Source organism: Lissotriton vulgaris, chromosome 7 (genome assembly GCF_964263255.1).
Source record: "Lissotriton vulgaris chromosome 7, aLisVul1.2, whole genome shotgun sequence".
Classification (NCBI taxonomy): domain Eukaryota; kingdom Metazoa; phylum Chordata; class Amphibia; order Caudata; family Salamandridae; genus Lissotriton; species Lissotriton vulgaris.
This window is the reverse complement of record NC_141695.1, coordinates 1,372,120,600-1,372,139,185: the sequence shown is the minus strand read 5'-3', so window position 1 is coordinate 1,372,139,185 and position 18,586 is coordinate 1,372,120,600. Positions and strand designations below refer to the sequence as shown.

The window sequence follows — 18,586 nt, the reverse complement described above, 5'->3', positions numbered from 1 at the left end:
GTTCTCCAGGTGGAAATATAGATATTATGCCAGTTAAAAAGCATACAGGGAAGACTAATAAACAAGCTGGCATTCATTCTGAAATTAGAAGAATAGGAGTGCAACCGCTGCCTGATTAATTATCTGAAGTAACAGTAAGAGAAGTAACAGATAAAATAGGAAAAACTTCAATTAATGGAGAGACATTTAGACAATTACTAGAATCTACAGAAAACGACCCAAAAAATGGTCCAAATAAAGACTAGTCAAGGTTAGTGACCATATGAAAAAAAGGTGAGATAGATCAGCACTCATAACAGATCTCTGAATGTAGCTACCTGGAATGTGACTGGGTTCGCGAGATGTAACAAATGGCTAGAATTTGAACGTGGGAAACATGAAATTACTATTAGTGCATTACAAGAAACTCATCACATTTCTGGGATTGACTTTATCAATTATATTGTAATTGGCTAGAAGGCAGAAAAAAGGCCTCATGATAGACCAGCAGGAGGTTTATTTGTTTTATATAAATATGTAACTTCATCTAGATGTGGTTCAGATATGTCACTAGGAAGTGGAGTTTTTAGCAATTACACACTTGATACTGATTAATACCTATATCTCTCCTAGTTGAGAAAATGATAGTTGTTTATCCAACCTCCCCGGTTAGTCTATTGGATCATGAAGAACAACGTTGCAGTAATGAAAAAATACCTCAAATCGCAGAATGGTTTGTAAAAGATGAAATCTATGAATGCCTGGAAATATCGATTCAGAGCCTCCAGGCAACCAAGATGGAAAAAAGAGGAAAAAAGTTGGCTGATATTGTAAAAACATTTCACTTAGTTGCCATTAACATATTTAGGGATGATTAACCTGATTGAACAACATTTGATAACAGAGAGCCAACTCTTTATTCATTATGTAATCATAACATCTGTTATTCCTTATTTTTTTTGTGTAAAGTTAGATTTATGAAGAAGATCTACGCGGCAGTGACCATCATCCACTTAAACTGAATTTTGGGGTGAAGCAACAAAATAAAGATCATCGCCAAAATGGCGATCACTTTAGATGATGAAGGCTAGATCAAGGTATTTAGAACAGAGTTCCGAAAAAAATGAGGCCATATAAATATAAATAATAGGGACATCAATTGACAAGAATAATCTTTGTACTCCGAAGAAAAAATTTGGAACTGTGTAGGAACGATCATGGAGACAGAAGAAAATGGATGATCAGAGTTTCAATAACAGAAAAAGTATGGATAAAATCCATCAATGAGCTATACAACTCTAGGAACAATTCATTAGAAACAGATTGAAAAGAATGAGAGAGAAATACAAGTAGATCCAAAGATTCCTAGTCACTAAAGGTGGTAGAAAGTGCAGATGACTGTATGTGTCTTCCATAAAAATATGTTAATAGTGAAAATATTATGACCAATAAACAAATTCAAAACCTTAGGGCCGGTTGGGAATATTGGCCTTAATTAAAAAGCTGAACCCTACACCGTGGACCAAGCTGGTGGAAGGTAGAAATATGGAGTTAGTTCCAATTGAGAGTCGTACAAGCTTAACGGGTTTTCTTTTTCCTGGAATAAATTCCAATGCAAGGTGTGCAAAATATACGTTTTTAAAAAGAATGTTGTGTTTGTGACTCGTTTTCAAAGCTTTGAGTCAAACAGTAAGAGAAGAGTGACAGCCAACAGGTGTTTTGTTCCCTTTACATGGCCATATGACCTGCGGCTTTCTCAGGGTTATACATTTTGACAATACAATATGAAGGATATTCAACCTGAGTTTTCACATCATATATTGTGATACACATGACAATAAACATGAAAAAAACACAGTGTGTGCAGTGTATGTGCGTTATTTGCAGTGAGTGTAAAATAGAAGAATAACATAAATTGTGTTTGGAGACCCGGCAGGGAGGAGATACATAATTTTATACAAACAGAAAAAATAAAGTTTTTTTTGGTAAGGCATAAGCATGGAAAAAGGCATTGATTTGAACTTTAAAGATCAAGGTAGTTTATGAGAGGGACAAGGTGGGGAAAACTGTAGGGAGAGAGAAAGTGATTTTAAGTAAAAGGCGCACAGGAAAAGAGTGGAGATTATGGGATTTTGGTGATGCCCAAGGGAGAGAGTAACATTGAATAGGGAATTAGAGTAATGAATCAAGGGAGGTTTGTGAGTACGACTGAGAAAGAAAACGATCAAAAGAGAAAGAAAAAGTGTTGATAGAGCGTAAAAAAAAACAAAGGACAGAGAGTTGATGTTACGGATAGAGCGTGCAAAACAGGGAACAAAAATACAGGGAGCATGCGAGGGAAGAGTTTTAACAAGCGAGTTTGTGGGCATAATTAAATAGACACAAAATATTTACATAAGCCAGCAACAATGTAAAGTTTGAAAACAATTTGTACCACATCAAGTCATAGATTATTACATCATATCATACGTGTTTCAGAATCACACATAAATAACAATATGAACGGTAGGTAGAAAGTTATATTTATAAAGTGTCATAAAAGGTTGAAGATTGCGTTCCATGTACAGTATTTGAGGATTATGAAATGAAAGGAGAAAAAGAAGTACTCGGGTTATTTGGTTCTTGGACGTTTCCAGAACAAGGTCTTCTAAGGACCTGGTAGCGTCTCTTTTAATTGTGAATTAGGCCAGTATAACCCCGGACGGTATTGGTGCTTATGAATCATTATTCTGGGGTGCCTGGGTGAGGAAAGGAATATGATTTCTAGGCAATAAATGAGAACTTCGTATGCAGTGGGTGCAGTGTGGCAAAAGCGGCAGGCGTGCAAGTGGCAAGATCAACTATTAACAGTGGGTGGATATCGTATTTACATTAAGCTTAAAAATTGGGCACTTCAAAGCTCTCTGTATACTCTGGGCATGCAATGGTTTCACGTTTACCGTAGGGAGTAGTTGTCTGGGCTTGGGTGGTTCCTTGGTTTCGGTTTATAGTAAGTTCCTGTGGGGGTGAAAGGTACAGGAAGGGGTCAGCAAGGTTGCTGTCATGATTGTACGGGAGCAACCTACCAACTGGGGGACACAACCTGTTACCAACCTCTGACACAAGATCCAATACCCGACATCCTCAAACAGATCAAGGAAAAAATTGAGAACTGGTACACATTGGAACCCGTCTCCCTGACAGAAAAAACATTTCTCTACGTCCCACACATGACAATGCCTACACTCTACCTTCTACCGAAAACACACAAAGGCACATACCCACCACCAGGCAGACCCATCATAGCAGGGATCAATTCCCCGTGCTCGAGATTGGGTGATAATGTGGACAAAAAACTTCTTGTGTTAATGAAAGAGTTCCCATCGTATATCCAAGACACTAAAGATATCCTTTTAATATTGCAGGACATGGCATGGGAACCAGACTTCACACTAGTATGTATCGACATAGTAAGTCTCTATACCTCAATTGAACATAAGTATGGTATCAAAGCAGTACAACAGTCACTTTGGACACAACCAGCTAATCTCCTGGTATCCAAACAAATGACCATTGAAATGCTGGAATTTTGCCTAAACAATAGTGTGTTCGGCTTCAATGGCAAAATATACAAGCAGACACACGGGACCGCTATGGGAGCAAAATTTGCGTCGCCGTACGCATGTATCATGATGAGTTATGTGGAGAAATTCTGGCTCTGGGACCCCTCTTTTGCAGAATTTACCACCTGCATCATACTGTGGCAGTGGTATATCGATGATATTCTCTGCATTTGGCAGGGGGATACATCCCTGCTACAACGATTCTTAGAAACGCTGGACAAAAACCCATGGGGAATGAGAACAACTTGCAACTTCTCTAAGAAAGAGATCAACTTCCTGCACTCTACGTCAAGGATAACATCATGCACAGCAAGCTCCATAGAAAAGAAACTGCTGCAAATTCAATTCTCAGAGCAGACAGCTGCCACCTGAAGCATAATGTCAGAAACGTCGTGAAAGGGGAATTCCTACGAACTCGTAGAAACTGCAGTGAGGACTAAGTATTTATGGAGAAAGGCCAGGACACCATCTCGAGACTGGAACAATGAGACTATGACCACAAATCACTGACTCATACCCTAACTACAGTGGCCAAGATAGAGCGGAAGAAAACCTATAAAACACAAGGAGAAACTAGAGAATGACAAAAGGATCAGGTTCATCACAGATTTTCACAACGGCCATCAACACATAAGACACTAAAATAGCATTCGCACCTTTTACAATGAACACCCGGTCTGAATGAACATCTACAAACCCACCACAAACATACCACAAAGAAAAGCTTTCACCATCAAGGAATGGATAGACTCCAACAGCAAATGTGTGGTCTACGTGATCTTCTGCCCTTGCAATCAAACATACATTGGGAGCACAATCCGTCCACTAAGGGTTCTCATACAGGAACACTACAGGAATATACATAAGCACAATACTGGCCATCCATTGACAAAGAATTGAAACTGAGACGAAGGAAAAGAAAATTTATCCTCATGTACAACACAGTCACACTGGGACTTAATAAAGATGCAGAAATGCATGTGTGGCCGGGAAATGGCTAAACTGCATATTCATGATGTTAGATATCTGATACATAAATCCCTTCACTGATGTCTGCCATAAGATGTTCATACCCCCGATGATCTCTGAAACTAGGACTCCCTGTTGGTGAAACTAGAAGGGACTATACCTTCCTTACATCTCCTCATCTGTAATAAGAAAGACCGATATCTGTGCATGTTTTTGCATATGTTTCTCACTCTGACTTAGATTTTAACTTTACCTTGATAGCCAAGTGTGACCACATGTAGTACTATCTCGCATGCACATAGATGTAATATCAATTCCCCTATTTCAAAATGGCGCAGACAATCTGGTAGCGGATCCACCGCAACCACCACATTTTAAAACCAAGATTTGTATTCCCTGCTGGTCTACCTATAATGGACTATACCTTACTTATATCTCCCCAGCTATAATCGACATGGGCGAAAAAATGCCTGACTCTCACATGCATCTTAAATCCGGTTCAGATTTAGACTTTACCGAGATAGCTATACAAGATTACAAGGAATACTACCTCGGGCACACATCAATGGAATACCTATTCCCCCATTCCAATATGGTGCCTGTAATCCGGAAGCCGGCCAGAATTGTTTGCTCTTTCTCCCAGATGCTATTGGCCTCAGCCACATTACTTAAGACCAAGGATATCTTGGTAGGTTGCTGATGCCGACTGAAAATTGCTGTTGCGAGGGCACAACGCCAAGGGATCGTTTTGAGGTAAGAATGTGAGCGACCCTTGACCTTGTTCCGACACATACAGGTCGCATCAGGTACAATCACGTCGGCAACCTTGCTGACCCCTCCTGTACCTTCCCCCCCACAGGAACTTACTGAAAACCGAAACCAAGGACCACCCAAGCCCAGAAAATTACTCCCTATGGTATCACACCCCGAGGATACAGAGAGCTATGAAGTGCCCAATTCTTAAGCTTAATATAAATACAATATCCACCCACTGTTAATAGTCAATCTTGCCACCTGCACTCCGTTTGCCCACCTCTTTTTGCCACACTGCACCTACTGCTTACAAAGTTATCTTTTATTGCCTAGAAATTATATTCCTTTCTTCACCCAGGCACCCCAGAATAATGATTCATAAGCACCAATACCGTCCAGGGTTATACTGGCCTAGTTCATAATTAAAAGAGACACTACCATATCGTGGATCTAAGGGACCGGACGGGCCAGTAGACAGTGATGAGATTCTGCAGGTACCTAGACCCAATGCCTTAAGTGATGCGGTGGCACGTACAGAGGGCCTTAAACACAATTCTCTTCCTGACAGGAAGCCAGTGAAGAGCATCCAAGGCCCTTTTGGAAGCGGCCCTTCTAGGAAGCCTAAGGACCAACCGAGCCGCCGCACCTAGATACAATATATTGCCATAATCTAATCGTGAGGTGACAAGAGCATGCACCAGCATCCTCCTAGCTTCTATAGGAAGAAGGTCCATAGTTTTACGTAGACCTTTGAGGACACCAAAACAAGTCCCCACCACACGTCTGATCTGATGTTCGAATGTAAGATCCGAATCTACCCATACACCCAGGGCCCCCCCCCCCACCACCACCACGAGCACCTCTGTCTTGCTACCGTTCAACTTCAGGCAGTTGTTGGCCATCCAGGAGGCAAGCTCCTGCATGCATGCTCTGAAGTTGGAGGTAGCCGGATCCGGTGCCCGTGATAGCGAGATAACCAGCTGCGTGTCAAGCTTGTCCAGACACTCAATTGGAACTACTTTTCTAGATTAGGGAGTCAGGGGTTTCCCCCTGTCACGGACAAGCACTATCACTACTATTTGCTCAATCAAAATGGCTAGTAAGGGTTTGGGACCGTTTACTCCTTTATCACCTACAAGATATAGGGAGGTATAAATATTTTTATGATGCCCATAGTATTAGAGATCATGCAGTGATAGTTTTTATTTTTGGGCCATTTACAGTTCTTGTTGCTTGTATTGTAGAGCCTCTTTTTGCAAATATATTCTGATCTCTAGAACAATAACATACTTTCTTTCCACTCTTAGTTGTGAGGACGACCTGGATTGCAGAATGAAGAGTCACATCAACAAGGTCTTTGCCATCTTGCGATCACGGACAGGTCACTTTTTTATCCATCTCATTTGATCTATGCTATTAAGTTCTCTCCCTAATGTTCTCTCTCAAGCTTTAGACTCACCGCTTGCTGTCACTCTACCTCTGCCACCTACTTTCTCTTGTATTCATTTTTTAAAGTCCCTTTTATTATAGCAGGCCGAGGTTTTATAATAACTTAATTTTTATATGGTGCTTCATACCCCATTTTTTTCTTTTCTAAGTGCTGTACATAATAGGTATTCCTTACGTTTCCTACCTCAGAAGGATAAAAGTCTATGTTAGCTTTACTGGAATTTAAACTTAGGACGTGCAAATGACATGACGTTCAACTTATAGTGCCTTGTACTGCTGGTACTTTTAGATCATGTTTCTTCCGCTGACGTGTTTATTTTAGTATTTGTGACCTTTCGTTTTGTTCATTGAGCCACTGTTCAATATTTTCTAAGATGGACATTGATGCATGGCTCAAACTAGAAAATAAGGTGGTGCACATGTACAATGGAGCTTGTAGGACCTGCTGTCATGCATGAACATGCAGAGTATTGAGTCCTAAGTCAGATAAGGTTAAGGGAAGTGTGATGGGGAGTTCAAAACATTGTCAATAGGCCTTAGCCTCTCTGGCCATTGTAAGCATGCAGTTGGGGGATTCTGTGATGTAGGAAATGTTAGGCCAGAGAAGTTATAAACTGAGAGTGAAGTGGTGAGGCTGATTTGAGTATTGTGCTGAGAGTGACAAGTTGTCAGTTGGTTGACCTCCAATGCTCTGGTGCATGAGGAGGTTCCTAGCACCAGTGGTGGGGGCATGATAATCTGATAACGCACTATTAGTCAGTGGTTGAATAAACTGCTCATGCTAAGGTAGAGAGGGGTTGGGATTTAGCTAGCTGGGTGCAGCAATTAAGAGATGGGTCTAGTGGTCTGCTGTTGCTTCACTTGCCAAAGTCCCAGAATGTCTTGTGAGTCAGTATATTGATTATGCTTCTGCCTGTTTGGAATGTGCTGGTGGTGGGTGCTTAGGAAAGTGGAAAAAGGGAAAAGTGGGTTTGATGGCTTCTGGACGGTTGAGTGTCCATGTATGGTTTACCATGGTATTCTCCCATTCATAAGGGGTTTTCTAACCTCTGCTGCATCTGTTTCCTTAGAATGTGAGTGCCCAAACAGAGAAGAAGTGTGCTTACACAATAAAGGGGGAGAGGGAGGACAGGAGGACGAAGATACACCTTTACCACAACTAGTCTCTAACAGGTACCGAGTCTCTAACGTGATTTTACAACGAGATATATTCTCTGGTGTAGGGTGTTGTGCTCTGGGATTTTTCCTAAAACGGATGAATTTACTCACCCACTGATTCACCATTGGTCTCCTCTTCACTGCAATCCCCATGATTGGTGAGTACAGTGAGCTATAATTTAATAACTACCCTGGACTGATTGTTATCTTTATAATAGGGTCCCCAGCCACCTGACTAATTGGAAGGTGCATATCAAAAAATCTTTCAAAAACACACACCTTTCAAAGAGCTCAGAGTGGAGCCCACCACACTCACTAATCATGGGGTTTGCGGTGAGGAGGTGTCCAAGATGCAGCATGCTACTTTGATGGGGGAAGGCCTTTGTCCTTTCTAGGAAAAATCCCTGAGCACAAAATCCTAGACCTGCGAACTTCTTCAAACAGATCTTGTTTAAAATTACATTAGGGACCAGATATCTGTGTATGGACAGAAGTGTGCAAATTATATTTAATTTACAATATTCCTGCTCAGATTTATTAGTTTAGCGTGTGGCGCTCACATGATGAAAGTGGCATAATCCAACAGAAAGCAATGCAAATTGTAGAGCTGATCAGCTTCCATGCTGAAAGTTGACATCAGGGGCAGTATTACACATCATCAATGTTTGCGCCCGGGGCACCTTTCAAAAGGTGCGCCGGGCACAAACAGTGATAATGCACCCCATTATGGTGTATGCGCTGCCCGAGGGCAGCCGCGAACTCGTGCTGCCCACAGGGCAGCTCATTCATGTGAAAATACAGAGCAGCTGTCTGCCTTTAGAAGGCACACTGAAAGGGTGTAGAGCGGGAATATCAACGGGAAAATATCGAGTTACCTAAATATCGCCACAGAAATATCTACAAGAAGAAATATCGATGTCAAAAATATAGTTTGACAAGAATATCGACAGACAGGTAAGTAATATCGTTAACAATAATATAGTTGTAATAAATATCGTTTACAAAAACATAGTTTACAAAAATATCGTTTTTTAAATAATTGTAAGTAATTTAGTGTTTTTAATGAGTATTGTTTGTCAAAATAGTATATTTTTTAGCATTTTATTAGTTAATAATGTATTTTATGTTGAATTTAGTGTTAAAAGTTCCGTAGCGGGTTGTGGGTTTATAGAGGAATAGGGTGGGAAGTAATTTAAATATAATGAAATAATTGATTAATTAATGTGTTAATTTAATATAAATAAATTAATAATTATTAGTTAATTAATTTCAATTAGTTAATTGATAATTAATTATGGTAATTAATTATGTTAATTGTTTAATTAATTTTAGGTGTGTGCTGTAATTTTAAATTGAAAATGTAGTGAAGTAATTACATTTTAATTGAATAATTAAATAATTATTGATTAATTAATTATAATTAAATAATTTTTATTTTTAAATGAGTAAATAAATTTTTGTTTGTGTTGTGGTGTTTATAAATGTATATGGTGTGAAAGCTGTCAAATAATTATGTAAATATTTTGAAAATACAATACTAATCAATAATTAATAGTAAATATTAAATGTAATTGAGTAATTAATTTTAGGTGTGTAGGTGTTTGTCAATAATAATATATAATTTAATGTATATATTAAATAAGTTTATAATCTACATTAAATTTAATACTAAATTTGACAGATTGCTTATTATTTATTTTGAGTTCCTGCGCTTTCCCTACTGTTGTACTCACTGAAGTGGGAATAGTAATTTTTACCACTACGCTATCCAACGCTTTCCCTACTGTTGCACCCTCTGGAGTGGGAATAGTAATTTTTACCCCTACGCTATCCAACGCTTTCCCTACTGTTGCACCCTTTGGAGTGGGAATAGTAATTTTTACCCCTACGCTATCCAGCGCTTTCCCTACTGTTGCACCCTTTGGAGTTGGAATAGTAATTTTTACCCCTACACTATCCAACGCTTTCCCTACTGTTGCACCCTTTGGAGTGGGAATAGTCATTTTTAGCCCTACGCTATCCAACGCTTTCCCTACTGTAGCACCCTCTGGAGTGGGAATAATAAATTTTACCCCTATGCTATCCAATGTTTTCACCACTGTTGTACCCGCTGGAGTGGGAATAGTAATTTTTACCCCTACGCTATCCAATGCTTTCCCTACTGTTGCACCCTTTGGAGTGGGAATAGTAATTTTTACCCCTACGCTATCCAACGTTTTCCCTACTGTTGCACCCTCTGGAGTGGGAATAGTAATTTTTACCCCTACGCTATCCAGCGCTTTCCCTACTGTTGCACCCTTTGGAGTTGGAATAGTAATTTTTACCCCTACGCTATCCAACGCTTTCCCTACTGTTGCACCCTTTGGAGTGGGAATAGTCATTTTTACCCCTACGCTATCCAACGCTTTCCCTACTGTTGCACCCTTTGGAGTGGGAATAGTAATTTTAACCCCTACGCTATCCAACGCTTTCCCTACTGTTGCACCCTTTGGAGTGGGAATAGTCATTTTTACCCCTACGCTATCCAACGCTTTCCCTACTGTTGCACCCTCTGGAGTAAGAATAGTAATTTTAACCCCTACGCTATCCAACGCTTTCCCTACTGTTGCACCCTTTGGAGTGGGAATAGTCATTTTTACCCCTACGCTATCCAACGCTTTCCCTACTGTTGCACCCTTTGGAGTGGGAATAGTAATTTTTACCCCTTAGATATCAAATGTTTTAACTAATAATATTTTTTATATTTTAATTAAATTTATGTATTATTGTTGTTATATAATTTAATGTGTTAAATATATGTATATGTACACAATTATTAAGTTAATAATGAACAATTGTAGTTAATTTGTTATAAATAGTTAAAATATAAAAGTAATGTAAAGTCTTTTGTTAATAGTACTTATAATTTTAAATTATTTAATGTAATTTTAATTAATTTAAAAAGTCGATATTTTTAACATCTATATTTATTACAACGATATTTTTGAGTAGATATTTATGTACTTACCTCTTTAGGTATAGGGTGTCAATATTTTTGTAAACAATATTTTTACAACTATATTTTGGTCAACTATATTTTAGTAATCGATATTTAAACACCCTACCCACTGAAAGTGCACGACAAAAAGGTGGCGCCTTCTAAATGAAGCCCTCCAAAGACATGAAATAGCGCTAGATCATGGCTGCCCGAGAGCAGTGCATTCTTCCTGATTGGGCGCACTTTCCATGTTTGCACCCAGCGCATCTGCTTTAAGGTGCGCATTGACGCAAACATGGAAAGTGAGCCCTATTTGTAATGCGAGCCCTGATCTACATTTTTAGTTCAGTAACGCAAAGTAATTGGATCTATCTGCAGAAATTGATGAGAGCATCTAAAATGTCATGTAGAGCCTTATTTGCAACAACTATGTCTCAAACAAAGGGTTTAGTTCTCCCTGCACCTGAGGGGCTGCAAGAGCCTGTGTGGTGCATCTATCTCCACTAGTAAAACAATAGTCAGATATCCCACCATGAATACCATTAAACTGAAAGTTTCCAGTCTGTATGTATCTATGTGGTAGTTCTATGGCACAAACTGAGCAATGTACATGGTCAAAGGCAAGCTTAAAGTCAATGAGTGATGGAAGTGGAAACTGAGTTGTGTATGGTTAATGCTTTGTGAAGTAGTGTTCTTTAAAGAGGTGCATCTTCAACTCTTTCCTAAATTGGAGCAGAGCTGGGCGGTCCTGATGGATATGGGGATTGCCTTCCCTCCTTGATTTTATGGAAACAAACAGCAAATTAAATGAATCTACTAGTTTTACTAAGAAAGAGATTACCATTACCCTCAATTACCTTTTTTTTGCAAGTCCCAATTAGACATGACTTTTCATGCATGGAGTATGTTTATACTGCATGTTTACCTACACATCTATTCCATACTCTGACACCATCCAAGCTTGGGGAGAGTATGTGATTTTAGGTCATCTGTCACCTTCTCCCTCAAAATAATTTCATTGCTTCGACATCCCTGATCGTACTCCTACTCATTTTACTCTATTCTCATTCTTCTCTCAGTTCTTTCCCTCCACTCATCATCTACATCTCACCCTTCCTTGCACCTTCACTCTTCTTCTATCTTTCATTACCCATCCCTCTGCCCATGTACATGGAAAAGCAATCCACCTGACTGCAAGCTGGGCCTGGGCTTGCTAGATGGTCTTTGTAGGGGGATGAACTGTATACTCCATTTACTGACTGAAACATATCTATTAATTTTAATTCTGTACTTCTGTGCTTTATCTGTTCTGCTCTCTACTTCACTTTCCTTTATCTCCACCTCACTCTCCTCTCTTTTTTTTATGTTTGAAAGCTTTATTGAAATAAAGAATTAGCAATACAATAAAGTGACAACAGCAGAATAAAATGTGAAAGGGCAAGCATAGGAGAATAAAATTAAGTCAGCTGATGGCACAATGAGGGAACAAAGCATTTTAAGAGTCTTTAAGGGAGGGAAAGGAGAGGAGGGGAAGGGAAAATTAGAACAATGAATAATACAGTTAAGGCTACAATATAAAGAAGCAAATTAAGTAATGGCAAATAGAACAGTAAATGCACGAGTAACTAATAAATGCACGAGTTAAAAATATCATTAAGATATGAATAAACAAAGGAAAAGGAAAAACTTGCAATAGTGAAAACTGAAGCATAAACTTACAAGCAGAAGTACAAACGCTCAAGGGGGTTTAAAATTGTCAGGGGTCAATGAGGTATATTTCTTTTTGGCGGAATGATCTAAGTATAAGGTGAGAGGTAACCAGTAAAGTTCAACATTTCGAGGGGGTTTGCAGGATGATGCAAAGGCAACATCCAATCTATGAGAATGACATAGTAAATTCCACCAGGAGATTATGGAGAGGTTGTTCAAGGATTTCCAATTGGAGGCGATATGTTGGAGTGCAAGTGCTAAAAAAAGGTCAAAAAGACCACATGAATGTGGGGGGAGGTCTAAAGCCTCTGAAAGGCTACCTAGAAAAACCAAAGAGGTAGAAAAGGAAATAGAGAGATTAAAGATACGAGAGATGCGGGACCACACTTGAATCCAAAAACGACGGACAGAAGGACAGAGAAAGAAAAGATGATAGAGATCAGCATTGGGGGCATCACAGGTCCAACAGTTGGTTGTAGAAGAAGAGAGAAAACGAGAGAGAGAAAGAGGAGAGAGATAGAGTCTGTGATAGAAGAAGAATAAGGATTGAGTGAGAGATGCAGTGCGAGAGGTCCTCAAGGATTTAGCCCAAAGTTTGTCCCAAAGAGAGGTCGGCCACGAGCAATTGAAGTCTTTTTCCCAAGAAAGTTCCAATTTTGATTTGGGACGATCAGGATCAGGAGCTGAGAAGTATCGATAAATAAGAGAAGCCTTAGGATTAGTAGAGAGAATGGTGAGTAAAGAGGAAAGGGAGGTGAATACTTCATCCGAGGATAGAGAGTAGTAACGATCAAGAACGGTGTCCATAAGAATGCAGTATTTCTTTGCAAACGACGCAGGACAATGAAACTGGGCCTGAAATTGGGGGAAGGAACGAGGGGATGAACCCATATAATACCTTTTGATCTCCACGAAGCCCAGGCAATAGGTCTATTCCGTATGAGAATGGATGAATTATACCAAAGGGGTGACGCTAAAAAGGATTCACAGGAGACAGAGGTTGTGGAAAGCAAGGGTCACAAAAGAGAGGAGGTATGTTTGAATAATGGAGGGTTAAGACAAGGAGCCTTGGCAGTAAAGCGTATCACATCCTGAAAGGAATAGGGAAGCAACAACTCACGTTCAACCGATAACCATAAAGGGGCAAAAGGGGTCACATCTTGCGATAACCAACGAGAGGCCTGGCGAAGAGAGAAGGACTTGTGATAAAGACGGAAGTTTGGAAAATTAATCCCCCCATTTGACTTAGATTTACGAAGAGCTGAGAGAGATATACGAGCTTTCTTCTGCTTCCAAAGGAATTTGGATAAAAGAGAGTCAATGCGACGGAAGTAGAGAGCTGGAATATGTACAGGGAGCATGGAGAGTAAATATATCAAAATCGGAGCAATCATCATTTTAATCGAGTCAAGACGACCCCACCAGGAAAGGTATAAAGGGTTCCAGGAAGAGAGAAGCGAGTCAATTCTAGCAATGACTGCAGTCATGTTAAGTCGGATAGAAGAGAGGATAGAATTAGAGAAGAGGACGCCAAGATATTTTATTTTCGTACTGTTCCAGGCAAAACCGGTGGACGCAAAGAAATGCGGAAGGCAGAATTTAGTTATAGGAAGAATCTCCGTCTTATCCGAGTTAATTTTATACCCTGAAGCCTGGGAAAATTTCTCAAATTCTTGCATTAGGGCTGGGACAGAAGTATGTGGATCTGAAATGAATAAAAGGATATCATCCGCATAAGCCGATAACTTAAGTTGATGTTCACCATATGGGAAGCCAGAAATGGAAGGGTTGTTATGAATTGAAGAAATGAAGGGTTCAAGTGCTAAAATAAAAAGAAGAGGGGAAAGAGGACAGACCTGACGTACACCTCGTTTAAGGGTAAAGGGGGAGGTAAGTTGACCATTAACAAGGACCGATGCTTTGGGCATAGAATATATCAAAGAAACGTAGGAAATAAATTTCGGACCAAAGACATGCCATTTCAGTGAAGCCATTAGAAAGGACCAATCAACTCGATCGAAGGCTTTTTCGGCATCAACCGAGATAGCAGCGAGGGGGATAGAAAGAGAGGAAGCCTTGTTGAGAACATTGAGGAGGAGTCTAGAGTTGTCTGAGGTAAGGCGGCCCTTAACAAAACCACATTGTTCCTTCCCAATAAGATGAGGCATAAAAAGATCAAGACGAAGGGCCAATAATTTTGCATACATTTTATAGTCCACATTGACTAGGGATATTGGTCGATAAATCTTACAGAATTTTGGGTCACGCCCTTCTTTAGGTATGAGGCATATGGTAGCATCCTGAAAGGAGCCTTGAGCCAAACCTGTGGAGCAAAAAGATTGAAAAAGAAAAAGAAGTTTAGGTAAGAGGAGATCAGAAAAGTGTAAATAAAACTCAACGGGAAAGCCATCAGGCCCCGGGGTCTTGCCCTTGGTTAGAGAAGATAGCGCTGCGGATAATTCAGAGAGGGTAAAATCCGCCTCAATGTCCGAGAAATTAAGTGTAGAAGCGTCTGGTTTAGGCAAGCCCTCAAAATATGATTGTAGGAGATCTGGGGTAGGGGAATTCTCAGGAGAATATAAAGATTCATAGAAGGACTGAAACTGTTGTAAAATGTCCTTATCTGTGTGCAAGAGGACGTTGGAAGGGGAATAGATAGAGTCTATTAGAGTTCTTTCTTTACGTGATTTCAGATAATTAGCAAGCAATTTGCCCGATTTGTTGCGCCCCCTGTAATACCGTGCACTACCTCGAAGGAGAGAGGAGGAAGCCGAATCTGTAGTAAGTTTGTTAAATGCAATTTTAGCTTGAAGAAGTTCAGAAGGAATTTGAGTTGGAGAGGAGGTATAAAATTGGTGTTCAAGCGATTTGATATGGGCAAGAGCAACCTTACGTTTTTGGAGAAACTTTTTCTTTTTTTTGGATACAAAATCAATAATAAATCCGCGGGCTGTGGCCTTGAAAGAGTCCCAAAGAACATGGGCAGAGATATCAGGATCAGAGTTAAGCTGGAAGAATTCAGATGTGAAAGAGCGAAAAGAGGAGGAAAAAAGAGGGTCTGTAAGTAGGGAAGAGTTAAAACGCCAACGAGAAGATTTAGGAGGTGGAGGAGAAAGATCAAAATCAGTGATAATAGGGGAATGGTCAGAAATGGCAATAGGTTCAATAGACGAGGATATAAGATTTTGAGATAAGGAAGAAGAAAGAAAAATATATTCTAAACGGGAAAAAGAGGCATGTGGTGGGGAGAAAAAAGAAAAGTCTATAGTGTCTGGGGGTGTGAGCCTCCATGAGTCTACAAGGTGAACCTGTGTGATAGTATCGAGAAACTGTTTATGGGGTTTGTGGGGGGTGAAGCGAACAGAGGACTTGCGGTCTAAAAAGGGGTCAATGATTTGATTACAATCCCCGCCCAAAAGGAAGGAATCATCTTTATGTTGGATACATTGTGCAGTAATTACGGGCCAAAAAGAGGAATCAAAACCTGTAGGACCATAAACATTGAACAAAGTAAGTGGTATATTAGCAATAAGCAACTTAACTAGAATCCAACGCCCCTCATCATCTTTGTCTTCAAGAAGTACTTTACATTTGTGACGTTTGTGAATTAAAATAGCAACACCATTCTTTTTATGGGAGGCCGGAGAAAACAAAACATTGCCAACCCACAGTCTTTTAAGTTTCAAGGATTCAACATCTGAAAGATGGGTTTCTTGAATGAGAACAATATCGGGATTATAAGAGGAGAGGTGGGAGAGTACTTTCTGCCGTTTAATAGGATGGTTAAATCCTTTCACATTCCATGAAATAACTTTGAAAATCACAACATAATAAACTGTTCAAAATTGAAAGGTGCAAGAACATACTGTACAAGTAATAAAGCAATCAGTAGCATAGTAAAAAATAAGGTAACCAGTAGAATAGTAGAAGGAAGAGTAAGGAAAAATAGGAGAAAAGGGGGAGAAATGAAAAAGAATAGGAAAAGAGGAAGGGGAAATAGTGGAGAAAAAGGAATAGGCACTGAGAAAGGTAGAAAGGAAAGAAGAGAGAGAACGCATAGAAGACAGTACAAATCCATACTGATGACTGTAGGAAACATACCTGAAGGGAAGGGTACACGAAGGGAAGTGGGGAAGTGGTGATGCAGAACAAGACGGGGAAACTAGGATCAGGAACACAGCCGCGCCGAAACCTCACAGGAGTACAAAGGATAATACATGGTGAAGGGGAAACTGAGACACATCTGTATGGGGAAGGAAAGAGAAAAACAATGAGATCAGGAACGTATTACATATAATCTAAGCAATAAGAGAAAGACCTAAGTCAAGCAGGGATCCAATATACTGGAGGCAATCGAAAAACTGGTCAATGAAGTGAAAGAGCAAAACAACAGCAAATAACAGCAAATGCACAAGGAACATAAGAGTATCTATCAGCCACTAGTAGAAGGTGAGGATTCCATTCCATCGTTGTTATGCAGAAGAAGGAAATTACGGAGCTTGCCAGGTTCTTGAAAGGACCAAGACTTATTCTGATGGGTGACTCTGAAGGTACATGGGTGGAATAAGCCAAATCGGGCCCCTAGAGAATGCAGAGATGGTCGTAGAGCCAGGAATTCCTTGCGTCTAGATGCAGTGGCATTAGAAACATCTTGAGATATGTAGATACGTTGACCTTGCCAGGCTAACTGTCTTTTGGCTCTAGCAGCAGAGAGGATGGATAATAGATCAGTGAATTTCAAAAATAGGATGATAACACCACGAGGCTTAGTAGAGGTGGACGAACGTGCCCCAAGTTTGAATGCTGATGGATGTGGACGGTGGCATGTCCAATAACTTCGGAAGGAAGGAGGTAAAAAAGGTGACTGGATCATCCCCCTCAAGAGTTTCCGGTAAACCATAAAGGCGTAGGTTGTTCCTCCTGTTACGATTTTCCAAATCCTCTGTGTGTCTTTGCAAAGAGAGGACAGTCTTCTCCAGGGACTCAATACGTTGCGTGTTGGAGTGGACCTCAGGAAGTTGATGTTCTATGGAAGAAATTCGAGTGTCCATTACTTCCCACTTGTCCTTCAAAAGTTGCATATCTCTACTCGTGTCCTCAATGAATGGACGCAACGCACGGATCTCTTCCAAAATCAAGTCCATAGAAGGTGGAGGAGAAGAGTCAGTTGTAGGAGAGTTCTGCTTCAACCTTTTGATTGACGATGCGGAAGGTGAAGACTTATTTGATGGTGGATTACCTGAAGAAGAGCGCTGAGTGGCGGAAGTCGACATTTTGACAGATTGTGAAGAGGCACCCAAGTTGGAAGAACTCACAGGAATCCTCTCAGAGGGATTAAACACAAACTTGGGTTTGCGCAACCGCACCATAGATGAAATTGAGTCAATAAGAACACACATGGCAAAGGAATGTATATAAACTCCGTACAGTGAACAATAGGGACTTTATGCCACCGAATATCAATAACAAAGGCGCTAATACATCGAAAGCATTGAAATGTTCATCCAGAATGAGTCACACAGAGCCTCAAGTGGGTTAGCATACAGCAAGTCAACTGAAGATAGCGTTTACTATAACAGCATCAAAGGCGCGGGTACCTCCATTTGGTGTGAGTGACTGGTACCAAATGATAAGAAACATAAGATGGTAAACTGCATAGGATCAGGCGGAATGCCTAGCCAGCTGTATATGTAGACAATGTAGGTCAAAGTTCAACCATAAAATCCAAGAAAGTATCGAGCAAAAGGCATGAATCCCTCAGAGAAAAGAACGTGCGCATGTCACAGCAACCAATAACGCATGGATAGTCATATAACACTGACCTCAGGACATGTCGCAGCAATATATCTGTGTGAAGCAGGAGGTCACAGTCACATTAGTAAAGGAGGCTCGTGACAGGGTGGAGATAATTCGCCAAAAAAGAGGAACCGCGACTTTCAAATCAGCCACGGTAATCCTAAAATGGCGGCTGCAACACCTCAAGGTGAAA

The 18,586-nt window shown here is 40.2% G+C and overlaps 1 protein-coding gene across 2 annotated transcripts in view; it reads left to right on the top strand.

Annotated features, from left to right (window-relative positions):
* Positions 1–18,586, top strand: part of LOC147703735 (programmed cell death 1 ligand 1-like) — a 286,137-nt gene that overhangs the window by 242,023 nt on the left and 25,528 nt on the right. For both annotated transcript variants that reach the window (XM_086932071.1, XM_086932072.1), the window contains exon 8: positions 6,611–6,684. In XM_086932071.1, coding sequence (XP_086788197.1) covers positions 6,611–6,684 — 74 coding nt within the window. The remainder of the gene's footprint in view (positions 1–6,610; positions 6,685–18,586) is intronic.